The 15,183-nt window shown below is 35.6% G+C and overlaps 1 protein-coding gene and 1 long non-coding RNA gene across 2 annotated transcripts in view; one reads left to right on the top strand and one right to left on the bottom strand.

The window, feature by feature from the left end:
* Nucleotides 1-307: 307 nt before the first annotated feature.
* On the bottom strand, nucleotides 308-10,053 carry LOC149788906 (uncharacterized). The gene is made up of 3 exons (XR_016424274.1): nucleotides 9,997-10,053; nucleotides 3,299-3,375; nucleotides 308-1,020 (listed from the first exon to the last, which is right to left on the bottom strand). It is a non-coding gene; the product is annotated as an uncharacterized LOC149788906 (long non-coding RNA).
* LOC149788905 (uncharacterized) overlaps nucleotides 5,919-15,183 on the top strand; it is a 73,240-nt gene continuing 63,975 nt past the window's right edge. The window contains exon 1 of the mRNA XM_089975035.1: nucleotides 5,919-6,160. Within this exon, the coding sequence (XP_089831161.1) occupies nucleotides 6,124-6,160 (37 nt within the window). The 5' untranslated portion in view covers nucleotides 5,919-6,123. The remainder of the gene's footprint in view (nucleotides 6,161-15,183) is intronic.

Genomic DNA, 15,183 nt, shown 5'->3' with positions numbered 1-15,183 from the left:
TCTCTGAGGCTGCAGTTAGTTCTAACAGATCCACATCACAATAACCATTTGAAAAATTCCATTTGCACTGACACAGCTAACTACTTCCTTGCACTTCTAAACTTTATCAGACAAAGTTTGCTTTCGGTCGCCACATTAATCATACTGCTATTGTTAGTTACATATTTTAAATGATCTAATTTATTTCCAGTTTAGAACTTTCTGCGCCGAAGTATTAGTTGGAATGCACAGGTTACATCCCCTTGACCATTTGACTGAAACCTTTTTGGGACATAATCGTAGTTTCCCCTCAGTTTATTTTGTATTGTACTTTTGTGACAACGTTCACTTCATTTTTCCCGTTTATTACATCCTTGTTATGGGAAATATCTACTATTAAAATAACCTTTGATTCTTCTTTAAACTTCTGTAATTTTTGACACTGTATTATGACTGTAGCTTATAATTAAACTACTAAAGTGTGACCGAAGTATTCATTTTGTCTGTTAGAATTATATACAGCATTGTTTATAGTATGTCACTGTATCTAGACGACTTAGTATAAGCTGACAGTGTGGCCAATAAAATAAGATTGGACTGGTAAATGGATTCAATTTTCTCCTAATATACAGTTCATATAATTCAACACATGTACTATGGTTGACAAACAATATTTACAGCTATTTAGATATCATTTATTTAATTTCCTACTGACAACAGAGCATATGGACCTAGATGCGAGGCTATGCCATTATCTCATACAGGTAATAAGAAATTTAAATTGCTGTTGTTGTTGTTGTTGTTGTAGGGTTTAACGCCATTTTTCAGCACAAGATAGGCTATATATGGCGGCTAGTATAATTGGTGGAGGAAGAACCCTGGAAAATCCCGGGAAGAACCACGGACCCACCAAAAGCTACTAGCAGGCTTTCTCACGTACCAACGTTAGCCAAGCCTGAGACTCGAACTCACGCAGACAGAGGTGAGATGGCAATGATCCGTAACAGTGAGCGCTTTAGACCACTCGGCCACTCGGGGCTCCTGAAATTTAAATAATGACCTGGTAAAACTGATTGCACGTATACACGACAAGGCTGTTAAATTTAATACTTCGTAAACAGAGATTTGATAAATTACAAACAGGAAAACTGATTTCTTCTAGTCTGAAGTTCTCTTTTGATAATATGAATTTGCTTCCTGTTAAAACGTTTAGACACCTAGAACTAGCATTATCGTCGGATGTCACATGGACAACGCATCTAAATATTTATCGATGTTGCACACTAATTTGCTTTACTTAAAACGGTTCACATAATAATTATAGATGAACAATTTACACTATTCTTATAAACAAATGTTTTAGTATATTGGCATATGCATCCTGGAAAATTGCATAATTGAAGATTTAGAAAAAATTTAAAAATTCAAATGTTGGCTACATGAATTGATACAGGTCTACCTGCTTATTAATCTATATAGACTTTTTATGCGAAATCTGGTTGGAAAAATATTGCACACCGAAAGGGAAAGAAGGGATAACACATTCATGGAATTGATTATAACTATTTAAGAACCCAGCTATTTAAGCAACTTTCGAAAACAAAGGAGATGTGAGACATCTAATAACCGTCTACGTAACTCTCAAAATATGACACCAATACCTTCCATACTTGAGACCTTTCAGACGTCCTTTCCATTATTTACATTGGGTCTTTGGAACTCTTCCCTTTGCAATGGTTGTCCATTTCCACCTGCAGAGTCTTAAATTCGGTTATGCTAATTACTGTGTCCTCATTATAATCAAAAGCCACCGAGTACAGTTTACTAATCGCATCGAGACTACTTTGTTCTGCCGCGAGAAGTTCCGAATAAACAAGTATTCGCGAATGTTAAAGTATCGATATTATTTTATCACTGCCGCTCTAGATACCTTTTAATATTGATATAGCCACGATAACAATTCCAAAAGTCGTTCAACTTGCGATTCCCACCACATTAAGACCAACTGTTGTTGTCGCGTCTATTTCACAAATTACACTGGCGACAAGACGTATATTTCACGAATAGCACGGTTCTCTTGGCGATCTCTTCTCCCAGTTGGTGCTCTGCATCAATTATGTTTCCAAGTCAGTAATACGGAGGGTCTGTCATATTTTTTCTCTTAATAATATAGTCGCGTGGTACAATTTCTGGACAAGCCGACCTTGATTAGGTGCAACACGTACACGTGCTTCCAACCAATTACCCTTTTTTACTGGTACAATTGTCATATAATTATAGTAAATCTGTCTCAAGAAAATTAATGTCTCAGGCGATTGTACGTCATGGGAGCCTTGCACCACCTCCTCATAAAAACAAACCAATTACAACACTGAATAATGTCAGAAATGATCACGCTTGTGTCTGCCGAAACACTGTTACATGGACAATTGCTTCATTGTCAAACGATAGTCGAGATAGTTTTTGTCTTAGTTCAGTCAAGTCAATGTTGGTTTGCCATATTTTTGGATAATTACAACCCAGATGGATTCAGCGGTGAATTCCACTTCATCCATATAGAAACAATCCGAGAGTAATTTTGCATCTGGTGGTGCAGTAAACGCTTGGGTACTTTTACGTGCTGATGCAATTAATTCAGGATGACTTCTATTTTTTACTGGCACAACAGCGTGGGCTCAAAGGCTGATTTATGTTTGGCCTTAAACAAGATTATATTTGAGTGTATGCGAGGGTATGGTATTGTTATAGTTTTGAATCAAATATCTGTCGACAATTCGAAGAAAATAGGTATCAATATTAACATCACTAGTCAGACGAGCCATCACCGTGTTGCCACATTCCGCAACTTCACGAACGTGATCAGAATCCATGTAATGATAAATCTAATCTTAAATTTAAACACCAAAAATGTCCAAGTACCCGACTGGAATGATGTTGGTTTTGCACATATGCATATTGTTCATCTGCATATTATTTTGCATATTATTTTGTTTTAGAACGGCATTATCAGGATACAGTATTCGTTAATAAACGTAAATTCATCCGACTTCAGTGATCACAACTCGCTTATTTGAAACAACTTGTCTTGATTATTCAAGTTAGATATATTGAATTGTCCAGTTTCATCTTCAAAAATTACTAGATCATCTGGGTCAACGTCAGCAACAACCCAACCGGTAAACAAACTCATCAAAATCAGCTTAGGTGGCAAGCATGCTCAGATCCACATTAGGGCCAGGTCAAGCTGAACATAGTCCCTAACATATTAATTGAAATTATATAGAATGTTAAGAGTAATGCAAAATCAAGAAATACTTACGGGGTCGATCTCCCAGTAAGCACGTGCAACGCTTTTGCAACACGATGAGAAGATGGTCCATTTCACCGGGTTGACAACTGTAAAAAAATTAAACAATGATCGTTATGGAATACCCATATGAGTAAAACAAATAAAAGAATTTTTGGTGTTATTTTGTATGCAACCCAACACTTTCCTAGTTCTGTTGACAAGTCCAGGTTAACAATGTAAGTTTATCTTGCGCGAGGAATCATTGAAGCAAGTACATCATCTTTGATTTTACCATTGCGAATAAACCAAAACTGATTAACGGCGTTTTTCGAATTTCCTTTTTTGTCATGCCATTGAATAAAACAATTATTGTTTATTACACACATGTCTTCATACTGTATGCGATGTCGCATGACACTTCATGCCGCAAATCCAACTTAAGATCAAACACGTAATGGTAAAGCCGCAGTCTCGGAACTTTCGTGGAGCAGAGAATATAAGGTTTGTGGGAACCTCCAGGATCTGAGAAAGAGTCACTGGCGGTGATGTCACTACCTCGTTGGCGAAATTACTAGAAACACTGTGGAGTGAATATCCCAGTGAAGAACATATTCCTGGATATTTTCAATATGAGCCTGGTATACGGCTTGATATGAAATATGATTCTAACAATCAACCAAAGCCGCAATATATGTTTTGGTCTTTTTAAAATGGAATTATTTGTTTATAGAAATGTATTTTTAACTAGCTCAAAAATATCAAAGGAGCTAAATAATTTTATGCATGTCGCAAGTTTGTCATCATGCCGTATTTTAAATGTGTTGCCGAAGACTTGACACTCGACTTAGACAAATGTATGGCACAAGATTTGTTATAATCTGGAGCAAGTAACATTAGAAACAACGCAGCCAAACATGGCAGTCATGTTTCAGTGTCGATACCGATAACGATAAAGAACAAGCAGATTTATTAAATAGGTACAACTTTTTGTACTCAGCAGGTATCACAACACCGAATAAGCCAAACAGCTGCTTCTGCATATATTTGAAGTCTCAAGAGAATCATTAATATCTTGTATCTGTTTTGTTACTGGTGTTCGCTTAGCAATGAATAATATTCGATGTATGCAAAAGAAAGCAGCATTACAGTCTAACAAATACTACAATTTTTGGTTAAGCGTTTTATTGTAGGAGTACAGGTGTTATTCAAACTGTTCCCTAAAGGTTTAAAGACTGGGATAATATACTATTGTTCTTATTGATTATACTATTATTATTAATATTATTCAAAGGGAAGTAATGGTTGAAATTGCGTACATTATCTTATTTATAACAACAATGTTTTTCTTCTCATTTCATTTATAATCTGACTACTAATTTTTAGCTTTGGTTTTCATGTGTTTTGTATCGTTGGTGAATGCTTTTTCCGCATTGTTTATATGTGTCATTTTTATCCGTTTCTAAGTACTTTTCTCGTGTATTTTCTCAGGAATTGTGATTCATAGTTTTCTAACAAATCATTTCCTTTTCAAGTTAGATTTACATTTTCCTATGATTGTTAGTTTGTTTGCTTGCTTGGTATGATTGTTAGTTTGTTTGCTTGCTTGGTATGATTGTTAGTTTGTTTGCTTGCTTGGTATGATTGTTAGTTTGTTTGCTTGCTTGGTATACTTTCTGACACTACTTTTGCAATTGAAGCAATTGCTTTGTTGTCTATTTGGTTTTTATCTGTGATGCTTGTTTTGGTCCGATTAATTTCTCACGGGGTTAGTTAAGGAGGTTTAGACATCATTAGCGATAACTTTCAGTTCGATTGGACGAACTCGTATTTTTTATTATGTCTCTTCTTACGCAGGCAACATGTTTCTCTCATCCACACAAGGCATTTTGTTGACATTAGACATTCGCCATTATTGTATGCTTCTCTTGCAGTACTATTACTTGATGGCTTTAATCATGGTGCTATGCTTCATGACAGATTTATACTCCACTTCTGTTCATTGGGTATTGAAGCACTTAAATTGCCACGTCGAGAAGAATGGCCAGTAAGGAAGTCGTTCGGTGGCTTCAGTTGGGAGTAAAGTTTCTTCCAGTAGCACATTTTTCGACCCTGATCTGGTTGCCCACCACCGAGAACGTCAATTGGAAATCCACTTGAAAAGTGATGAGTTATGGTTCTTTATTTCTTTGTACTTTCCATATTATACGGTGTGGCGTGATGCAGGTAGCTCTCGTTTCCTCTTCCTTCAGCCTTATTGCCTCTGTTAGACAAGCCATGCCTGGAGGGATCATCAGAAAAAAAATGCTGCCACCAGTCGACTATGAGGTCATACTACTTTAAACCAGCTATTTTCTTGTTATTGTTGTTCATATTACGATTATTATTATTATTATTATTATTATTATTATTATTATTATTATCATTATTATTTGCATGCCCTATTCTAAATCGTATATTTAAACTATGTTCTTTAATAAATTCAAAAGTCTGATTTTTGCTTGAACAATACGTAAACATGTATAGCGATAAGTTCTTAAACAAAGCGAACAAACAAGTAGTTGCCCTCATTTAGGATTCGGGTCAGTGAACCTGATATGTTCTTAAAACTTTCATTACCTCTGTTTGGATTCCTTTGCCTTTTAGCTGGTTATAAAGTTGAAGTTCCAAATGTGAGACAGACAGGACCCTAGTATAGCAGGAATGAACTTAATCAATGTCGTGAAAGTAGTGAGTTTCTGTACTTAAACTGAAAAGAAACAGTGATAATACATGTCGGGTCGTGGATGAAATTTACCGGCATTTGAGAACTGCATTCCAGTTTAGTTGCAAACTGTCTCTGAAGTAAATTCTGGAATATGTCAAGCCAACGTCTCACGAAGGCGTACCCGAAAGGTACCTTCTCTCTCTCTCTCTCTCTCTCTCTCTCAAATCGGGTATGTACATGAAATCCACTTTAGTCCATCTAACGTCGCTTTAAATATTAGTTTCAAACTTTTTCCCCCACACTGTTTACTTCAGTTAAGTATTAGTTCTGTCTGGGATTTTAATCAAATTTTAACGTGTATTTGGTTTAAATTAACCTAAACTATGCCGCAGACAATGGAACTTGAGCAACTTTTCCAAACCAAAGTCTAAATGCATCCTTTACAAAATCTTATCGCTGGACACTTTCCCAACAGCTAGAAAAAATATTAGCGATGAGTTGTTTTCTGTTCCCTCTACGTAACCATCCTCCTCCTGTACAACTCTCTTCGAACAAAAATGTTTTGGTTTGAAATCATTCAAATTATATGCGAAATATGCACTGATGACTGAAGACAGCTTTTCACTCCACCCACTACTCAAGCGATTAAAGTCTAAAACAGCGACATTTCCTTCAGACCATGCCGGAACTGCAAGTGGAATTCTCATCAACTGTAGCTATTTCGCGCTGTTTGTGATACTTATCATGATGAATCAATATCCCTCCACACTCAGTTATCCTCAAGGTTTGGTCACAAACCCATTTTCGTCTTCATGTTTACATTTATTTGGATGGGTTAACATTCCTTGAGTTTTTGTGCAATTCTTGGTTTGTACCCGTTAAAGTTTCATACATACATACATACATACATACATACATACATACATACATGCATGCATGCATGCATGCATGCATGCATACATACATACATACATACACATTCACGTCGCTCAACTCTTTGGATTATAACAGTCCAATAAATATTATCTCGGACACAATTTTTGCTGGTCATAAATCGTTTTTATGGACATATCTTTATATGTTTTCATTATTTCACTCAGCTGAATAAGTCACGGTCAAGTTAAACGCAGAAACTAATAGATTCACTTCGGACTAGATATAAATAAAGTTGCATCTTCTTTTAACTTATCTATACTAAACACATCGAGTCCATTCGTGTATGCCTGGTAAAGACATCGCCCACTAGCGGTGACGTATGGAGAAAAGTTACGTCACGTTGAAGCTAAAGTTTTCATGATACTCATTCTCGTTTAGAAGGTGGTATAACCTGTATGTATTTCTGATTAGTGATGCATTCTAATAAAATAAGTGTAACTATTTTACCAAGAATCCGTACAAGGCATTTAGACTGGCTAAAATCGCATCATTTGAGGCAGACAACTAGAAGTTGTTAGTTTATAACACCAGAAAGAAAATACTTATGAGCTAGATAATTGTTCACATATAGGCTATTTGAAGATCATGTTAAAATTATTTTGTAACTTATTTATTTCTTAAGATTCGTTATTAATTGTATAACTAAATGTATTTGTAATAGCAAGCACTGAACATAATATTTTACACGATTAATGAAATGGAAACTCAGTTACTAAGTAAATTAACACGTTTAGCGTTTTGCAGTGTGTAATTAATTTTTGTTGCTTCTTTACCTGTAAAGGTAATTTCTTAATTGACAAAATTTCTTTGCATTTATATAGTAGATCCGCGACTGTGAACAAGTGTTTGGTACTCTAAACTTTAGAAAAATATTTTCTGTATATGTTTAAGTGACTGAATAATCATTCATTTGACAAGTAAATGTATGTATACTATTTTAGCAGTGCCCTTATGTTTTACTTCATTATCTAGGTCATAACGTCGTCATCAATTAGATACGGTCTTAAAAATTTAGGAAGTTCAAGTAAGATCGATACAGCTATTTTGTATTTAATTCTCAATTTTTCCAGGCATAGGGCGTTAACGTTACCCATGTAAAGTGTTTTTGCGTTTGCTGAGATTTGTGGCCAGGTCTGTTGTACCTTATCGGTGTAAAGTGTTTATGTTTTTGCTGAGATTTGTGTCCAGGTTTATCGGTTTAAAAGAATTGCAAACTTTCAAAGATAGACCTTTGAGAGCGCAAATTACTTTGACAACATTGAGGTAAATAATAGTCAAGTTATTTACATTTATCAGCTGTGCGTTGATACAATGGATTTTTTCATTTATTCACTTTTTGTTCTCTTCCACACAAATTACACGTTTCTTGGTATTGAGGTTACTGTATTTTCTTCTGATTCAGAGGGAATATATGAATGGCATTTATTGTATGCAGCCAACTGGCCATTGCAAATAGATAATAAACATTATAGAATTGGATGATGATACTCATATGTTGAAATTGGGCGAAATACATATTCATTATTACAGATCTACAGCTCCGTTATTTAATATCATAACATTTTATGTGTGATACACATTTACTTGACAAAACCTGTTTGTTTGTTTTTTTGTATATAAAAAAATCCCACTTTTTGTCTTGTATACGAAATTTACATATCCCTTCTATCTGAAATTCTAGGGAATCTCAATCTCGAGAATGCTTGAATATCAGTTTTTATTCAGTTAACGTTGTTTGCAAAGTGATAAAAATGCATTTTATATTGACAGCATATAGGTTGATCTAAGCTTCTCTAAGTCCTTTGTCAAATATTAACTGTCTAACCACCCTACACCACCGCAACCAAAATGCCCATTTTGTTTTATATATAGAAAAAGTTATATATCAGAGATTAAGCTGTAAATAATAGAAATATATTTCCCATTTGACATTCTCCCCAATTCACTATTAATAAAATCATTTTGGAGAATTTTCCTCACTCTTAATACATCTTGTCTTGAAAATGAAAACAAGTGTACGCTCTGGAAATCATGTTAATTCCCGTACTTTGAGACCACAATTTTAAACTGGTACAAGTAAAACAGGTATATTGGGAAATCAGTCATCAAATAAATACATGTATTTGTCCAGAGAGCCACTCCGCACGCCCAACTCCCACCCCCGATAAAAATTGAAGCAATACCAAGAAGCTTCTACTTGGAAGTCGATGGGAAAAATATCAGTATAGTATTATTCCACACCTCAAAATTTTATTATTTTTGCTTTGTTTTGGAATTTTAGGGGTGGTGACGGTTTGGCCTTTGTAACGATAATTACTAAGACCATCCAAACCCCTTTTGTATATTTTATTGTGTAGAAAAGATCATGTGTCAACTGCACAAAAGGTTAATCCAGAATAGCTGCAACGTAATTGAATTCATCCCTCGAACCTCATTTGTGAAAATATAACATTTTAGGTTGTTAATAAAGATAGGAAATATAAGAATATAACTGTGATAAACATTCACCTTATTGCACTGCAGTTACACAGATACAGTTATCAAATTATGATTGTAAAAAGGTCAACGTTTAAAATAAACCAATGTTTAAAACATTTATAGACATGTATATGACATGATTTTACGCTTAAAATCTGAGGTTTGTCTACGGTATTTACAAAATTTCCTCGTAATGGAGACATGTTACAATTTATATATAGTTTAAGGAAGTAAATATTCATTTGGAAAGAAACCCATGTTGCATATCTCTGAACAGAATATAGTTTCATGCCTTTAGTCCTCTCGATACACACGTGTCATGCGATACTTAGGTCTTTGTACAAAACAGGTAAATGTAATAGCAACATAAAGTTACCTGTAAGCATGGGGTTCACAAATGAAAGTTATAATGTGTAAAGTCCGTACCCATGTGTCATGTAGAAACGGTACTACGCACTCTGTTGGCATAGAAGTCCTTATTAAAATCATAGAAGTCTTTATTAAAATGCAAAATGTTCCAGAAAAAGGAACAGTTTATTCTTACAATCATATGAATGTATAAAAACTACAGTGCGTGGAGATGAGAGAGAGAGAGAGAGATGTCGACTACCACTCTCTTGGAATACACGAATCCTCTGCTAGATCTATTTAAAAGACTCTTAATGACCGTATTTGAATAAAAGAAATGTACTTACCACAAAGTATGCATACAAAATGCACCAGAACGTGACGTAAATGCAAAACATAAGGCATGACGGACGGGCTTATAATGGTAACATAAGATGTTCTTTTGACATTGGCGAGAGGGGAGTTAAAATGTTAATTTTAATATAATGACTTCGGCAAAGAGTCAAGTAGAGCGTATATACAAGTAAATAAAATGTAAAATTAGCTGTACTTTTTCTGAATTCTTTCTTTTACAGAAATGCCTGTGAAAAGTGGGTAATCTATATGACACCATTAATAAAATAAAAATTATACCTTGTGAATAACCAATGCAGTTAAATAAGAATATAGGCAAACATTCTTCTCTCAAGAAGAAAAACCCCCACATATATTTTGTTCTCGTCAGCGATGCATTTTATTGCAGGCAAACTATACAATCATAATTCAGTCAGATCGACCTTAAACATATAACTCCCGTTTTAAACAGATTATAATAATTTTACTTCATCCGGTCTTCCATCTTGTGGTTTGATCTATCTCAGCATTGTTACTGAATGAACACAACTTTATTACAAATTATGAGACATAGTCATATAAATATGTTTTCTCTTGCATAAATTAGTGGTTACATACATACAATAATTATGATCTACTTCATGGCACAACATATTTTCCTCTCATCCAGTTATAAGAGTACGTCGAGTCTAATCGTGACAATATAGGGGAGTACGAATTTGTTTAACAACATACGTAGCTTTCATTGTGACATCACAGCCCACGACATTCAATTCGGATACTTGAACACAACTGATGGCTGACCTCGTCCAAAAATATCTACGCACTTTAACATTGATTTTGCCGTATGCGTGTAAATAAATGCCTTTCTAAAGGAATATAGATGAATGAGGATCCAAATAAAGTGAATCATTGCTACTTAAAGGTATGCAGAAAAAAATACGGAAAAAATGACACCCATTACTGAAATAATTTATGTCGGACGCATACATGACCTGTATGACTTTTACTATAATCAAGAGAGTCATTGATAATTACACTGACCGGATTAGTATCAATGTTGAGAGGAAATGAGTGAAATAAATTGCTATTGCAACAGAATTATGGAGGTAAAAAAATATTGAAACAAAAAGTTTGAGAAATGAGTTTATAACATGGTTAGGCTGATACAAATACGTTGTTGTTGTTGAGTTTAATTATAGTGGCGTGCGCACAATTGTGCATGTGCCACTTTTTTCTGACTGCACCGCAGCCTGCAAGTTGTTCCTGGGGAAGGGGATGGTGCCACCTCCCCCAGGCTTTTATGGATTCAACGAACCCTGATAGTTTGGCCTCAATCTGTGGGTCCATAAAGGTCCCTACAGTTGAATGGTTGGCTGTCATTAGTGGGAAGGAGAGCTCGGGAACGGTCCTGCTTGCTTTACATCGCTGGTTTCTTGTTGCATTTGCCTGGTGTTACTTGCGATTTTTTTTCATTTTTCTTCAAAATGTTCTAAAAGGAGGGGAGGATGTTCTATGCTGTTTATACAGGTTCTTAGTAGAAATCATGTATGAAGAGAGATTTTCAAGGTTATTATGGTATTACTAGTCGAGGTGTTTAGGGTGTGTTTCCTACATTATGTTATTTATAAGTTTTTAGATATTACCTCTTTAAGTTATTTATTAATTAATGTTTTCAGAGATTGAATGTTATTTATACTTTCTTTAGCAAGAGACCGGAGTCCTAGCCGATTACACGGTTAGTTAAGGACATCTAGGACCGGAATCCTAGCTGATTACTCAGTTCGTTAAGGACATCTAGGACATCCGATTTTGCGGTTTCCTTAGTTTTTTTATAGGTGCTTCGTAAGTGAATTATTTATTAATACTTTTATAAAATTGAATGATATGTTATGGGTTTTTATGTGGTGGCTTCTAAATTTATTTAGCTAGTTACTGGGTCTTCTGGTTTTGTGGGGATAATAATTATATTTTGTTCCTAAGTTCTGCTGAGTCTATGAATTGATTTATATTTTTATATGCTGATTGTTTATTTTTATTAGAGTCCATAAGTAACTCTGGGTATGTGTGTGGTGATCCAATCTCATTTTGGTTTTTGATAAATATTTTCCGAGCGGGTTGATATTTTGGGCATATGTTGAATACGTGGTGTAGATCTTCGGTGGTGTGGCAGTTAAAGCAGTTAATGGTTGCTGGTTTGGGTCCTATAAACCTTCCAAAACTGCTTGCCAGTTTAGTTTTTCCAGTTATTATCCTGTTTATGGTTTTCTGTTTTAAATAGGTACCCTTAGGTAGCTGTATGTTCCTATCTACTTTTTTTGGGTTTCATGGTGCTTTTTACCTTTTGTGGAGGAGTTCCAAAATTCTTGCCATGTTTGGTCTATATATGTGCGTGCGAAGCTTATTGCTTCTGTAGAGCTATAGTTAAGCTTGATAGAGTTTTGATCTCCTAGTTTGGTTTTTGCAACTTTGTCTGCTGTTTCGTTGCCAGAGATTCCAATGTGCGACGGTATCCACATGAGCTCGACTAATTGATGTGCTGTGGTGATATCGTCGATTAATTGGCATGCTCTGTCGAGGAATTGTTCCCTAGAGTGTGTATTGCGATTTTGTATCGATTACAAGTACGTTTATAAACCAAAACGGTACCAATTTGTGCAACGTTAATGACAGGTAAAATATAACTTAGGTGGTTTGATGAGGTACTCGTTACAATGAGAGCTTGGTTTAGCGGGATTTAATATTATCATATACCAACCAAACTAGGACTTTGGTCAGTATCGATGTGGTAGTCCTGATTATTTTGATAATGCCCCGTTTAACTGGAACAGAGATTGATTCCGGACAGAGGATAATAAAATGTTTATTTGACGTATTTCGAACCCTTCAAAAGTACTAATCGTGCCCAAAAATCAGCAGGATTCGAATTCTCAGTGAAACAAAGTTCAGCTGTCAATACATTGACATAAACAAAAACATTTTTACACACAATGAAAATATATAACTCGAATCAGTTCCCTATTTCCCGCACTTTTCTTGCTATGGAAACTTAGACTCTTGAACTCTGTAAGTATTGGAATGATATCTATGTACATTTTAATGAACGTCCCTTTAACTGCTGTTACGTAAAAAGATAAAGAGGATATCTACAACTTTTGAGTTGATGTACCGAGATATTTCACAAATAAGTGGAAACATTGTATTGTCACGAGTGGCGAAGCCAAGAATGACAATACAAAATGTTGTCCTTCACGAGTGAAATATTTCCGTATTCTACTAAACGTAGATTGTTATTATACATCTTTGACAATGCCCATTACGTGGTCTTATTTTAAAAGCCCTAGAGATAAATTGGAAGAGCAAGTGTTAGCCAAAACGTTAGGAACTTCTTAGCTGACTCATGCGTACAACGATGCCACTCAAACCTCTAACGCTTATTTACTCAGGGATTTCCTCGGTATCGGGTCTTACACTGCGGATAACACAGGTTTAAAAGTTACTTTGTTTGTCCAAGCCTCGAAACCAAGACTTTTCCAGTCACGTGCATCTTGCCAGTGAGGGTGTAAGTCACAAGCTACACATAATTCATCGCAAACATCTTCAGTGACTAAAAGTTGACGAATCATTTTTCACGTAGAGGTAGAGAAGTATCAAAATGAAAGCGCAAGGCTTTTAATAGAATGTGTCTCTCTTGTACATTTAAAGATACCACCCTCGTGTTTTTGGTGGTAGTGTGAGGCAAAGATTGTAAAAAGCCCAAGGAATTGGCTAGTTAACGAAATCACAGAAATAAAGTCACTAAGACACACACCACACGACGACCCAAATTCACTGGATACAGTTCTCGTAAAAAATGTTGGTAATCCTCAACAGTTTGAATACTGTCATTGATTTCCTTCCACGGCAATTGTTGTATCACCAATGATGAAGATCGTGGCTTGGTAGCAAGTTTTTATATCCTTTTTTGTTGAAGGTAATAAAATGTAATTTTTGAACAGAAGCGGTTTTATTACAGTACCGTACCTAAATTGTTTAGTCACTAATTCAGATACCACAAGCCGCACAGAAGTTTCCTCTTGAACCAAGATTTATTCGTGTAAAAGATTTTGGTAACCCTTTAACTCTTCCGTTGGAATTCGGTGTACTATGGTCACTTTGTAAATATAATGAGTGGCATCCAAAACTTTATGAATCTCACGTGATTCATCAATGTCTGACGAATGGAACACTTTGAAATGAATCAATCATCTTATACCATTCATGTATCAGTCGTTCCAACATCGGTGACGTAACTGATGCAATTGTTCTTTGCGTTTGACTTGTATTTTGACAAAATACTGGTAAATGCGTTCTCTCAGTTAAAGTGGTAGATTCTGAATGTACTCTTCTAAAATTGACATTCACACCAATGTCTTTCTTTTCGGAGGTAATAGATGTACTTTCTCGCATAGAACTGATTGTACTCCGTCGGCGTATCCGAATAGTTTAATCACTAGCTCACACACCACACACCGCAGAGAATTTTCCTCTACAGAGAAAATTTGATATCGTAAAAGATTTTGGTAATCCTCTAAGTCTTCCTCTGGAATTTCGTTGTAGTATGGACACCTTGTAAGTAGAATGAGTAGCAGTCAAAGTTTTCTGGCCCTTGCATAGTTGATCAATGCCTGGCCATTGGAACGTTTCAAATGAATCAGTCCTCTGATAGCATTCAGGTACAAGTAGTTAAATAGTTGGTGACGTAAAGGAAGCAATTGTTCTATGCGTTTCACTTGTATTTTGACGAACTGTCGGTGAATGCGTTCTCTCAACTCCACAGGCAAACCACGAATGTTCTCTCGTAAAGTATCCATCTAGAGATTACTGAGGTCGTCCCACTAAAGGTAGGTAGTGACAGTGTGGAGACCAACAAGCATGTTCCAGGTAAACCGAGTCTTTCTTCTCCCACTCGTGAAGTGACACACCAAAACTGAATGACTTGACTATATCCCCTTCTTCCAAGTATATAAATCTGGCTCTGGCTAATTCTTCGGGGGGAGGTCCTCTTAGATATTTAGGGCACTTTCCTTGGAAGGTTTGGAAATGACTTTCAAAGTCTCAGTATTCAGACAAACGC

This window comes from Sinohyriopsis cumingii, chromosome 11 (assembly GCF_028554795.1).
Source record: "Sinohyriopsis cumingii isolate HCF-2022 chromosome 11, ASM2855479v2, whole genome shotgun sequence".
Lineage (NCBI taxonomy): Eukaryota > Metazoa > Mollusca > Bivalvia > Unionida > Unionidae > Sinohyriopsis > Sinohyriopsis cumingii.
The sequence above is the reverse complement of the archived record's forward strand: the minus strand, read 5'-3'. Positions and strand labels throughout refer to the sequence as shown.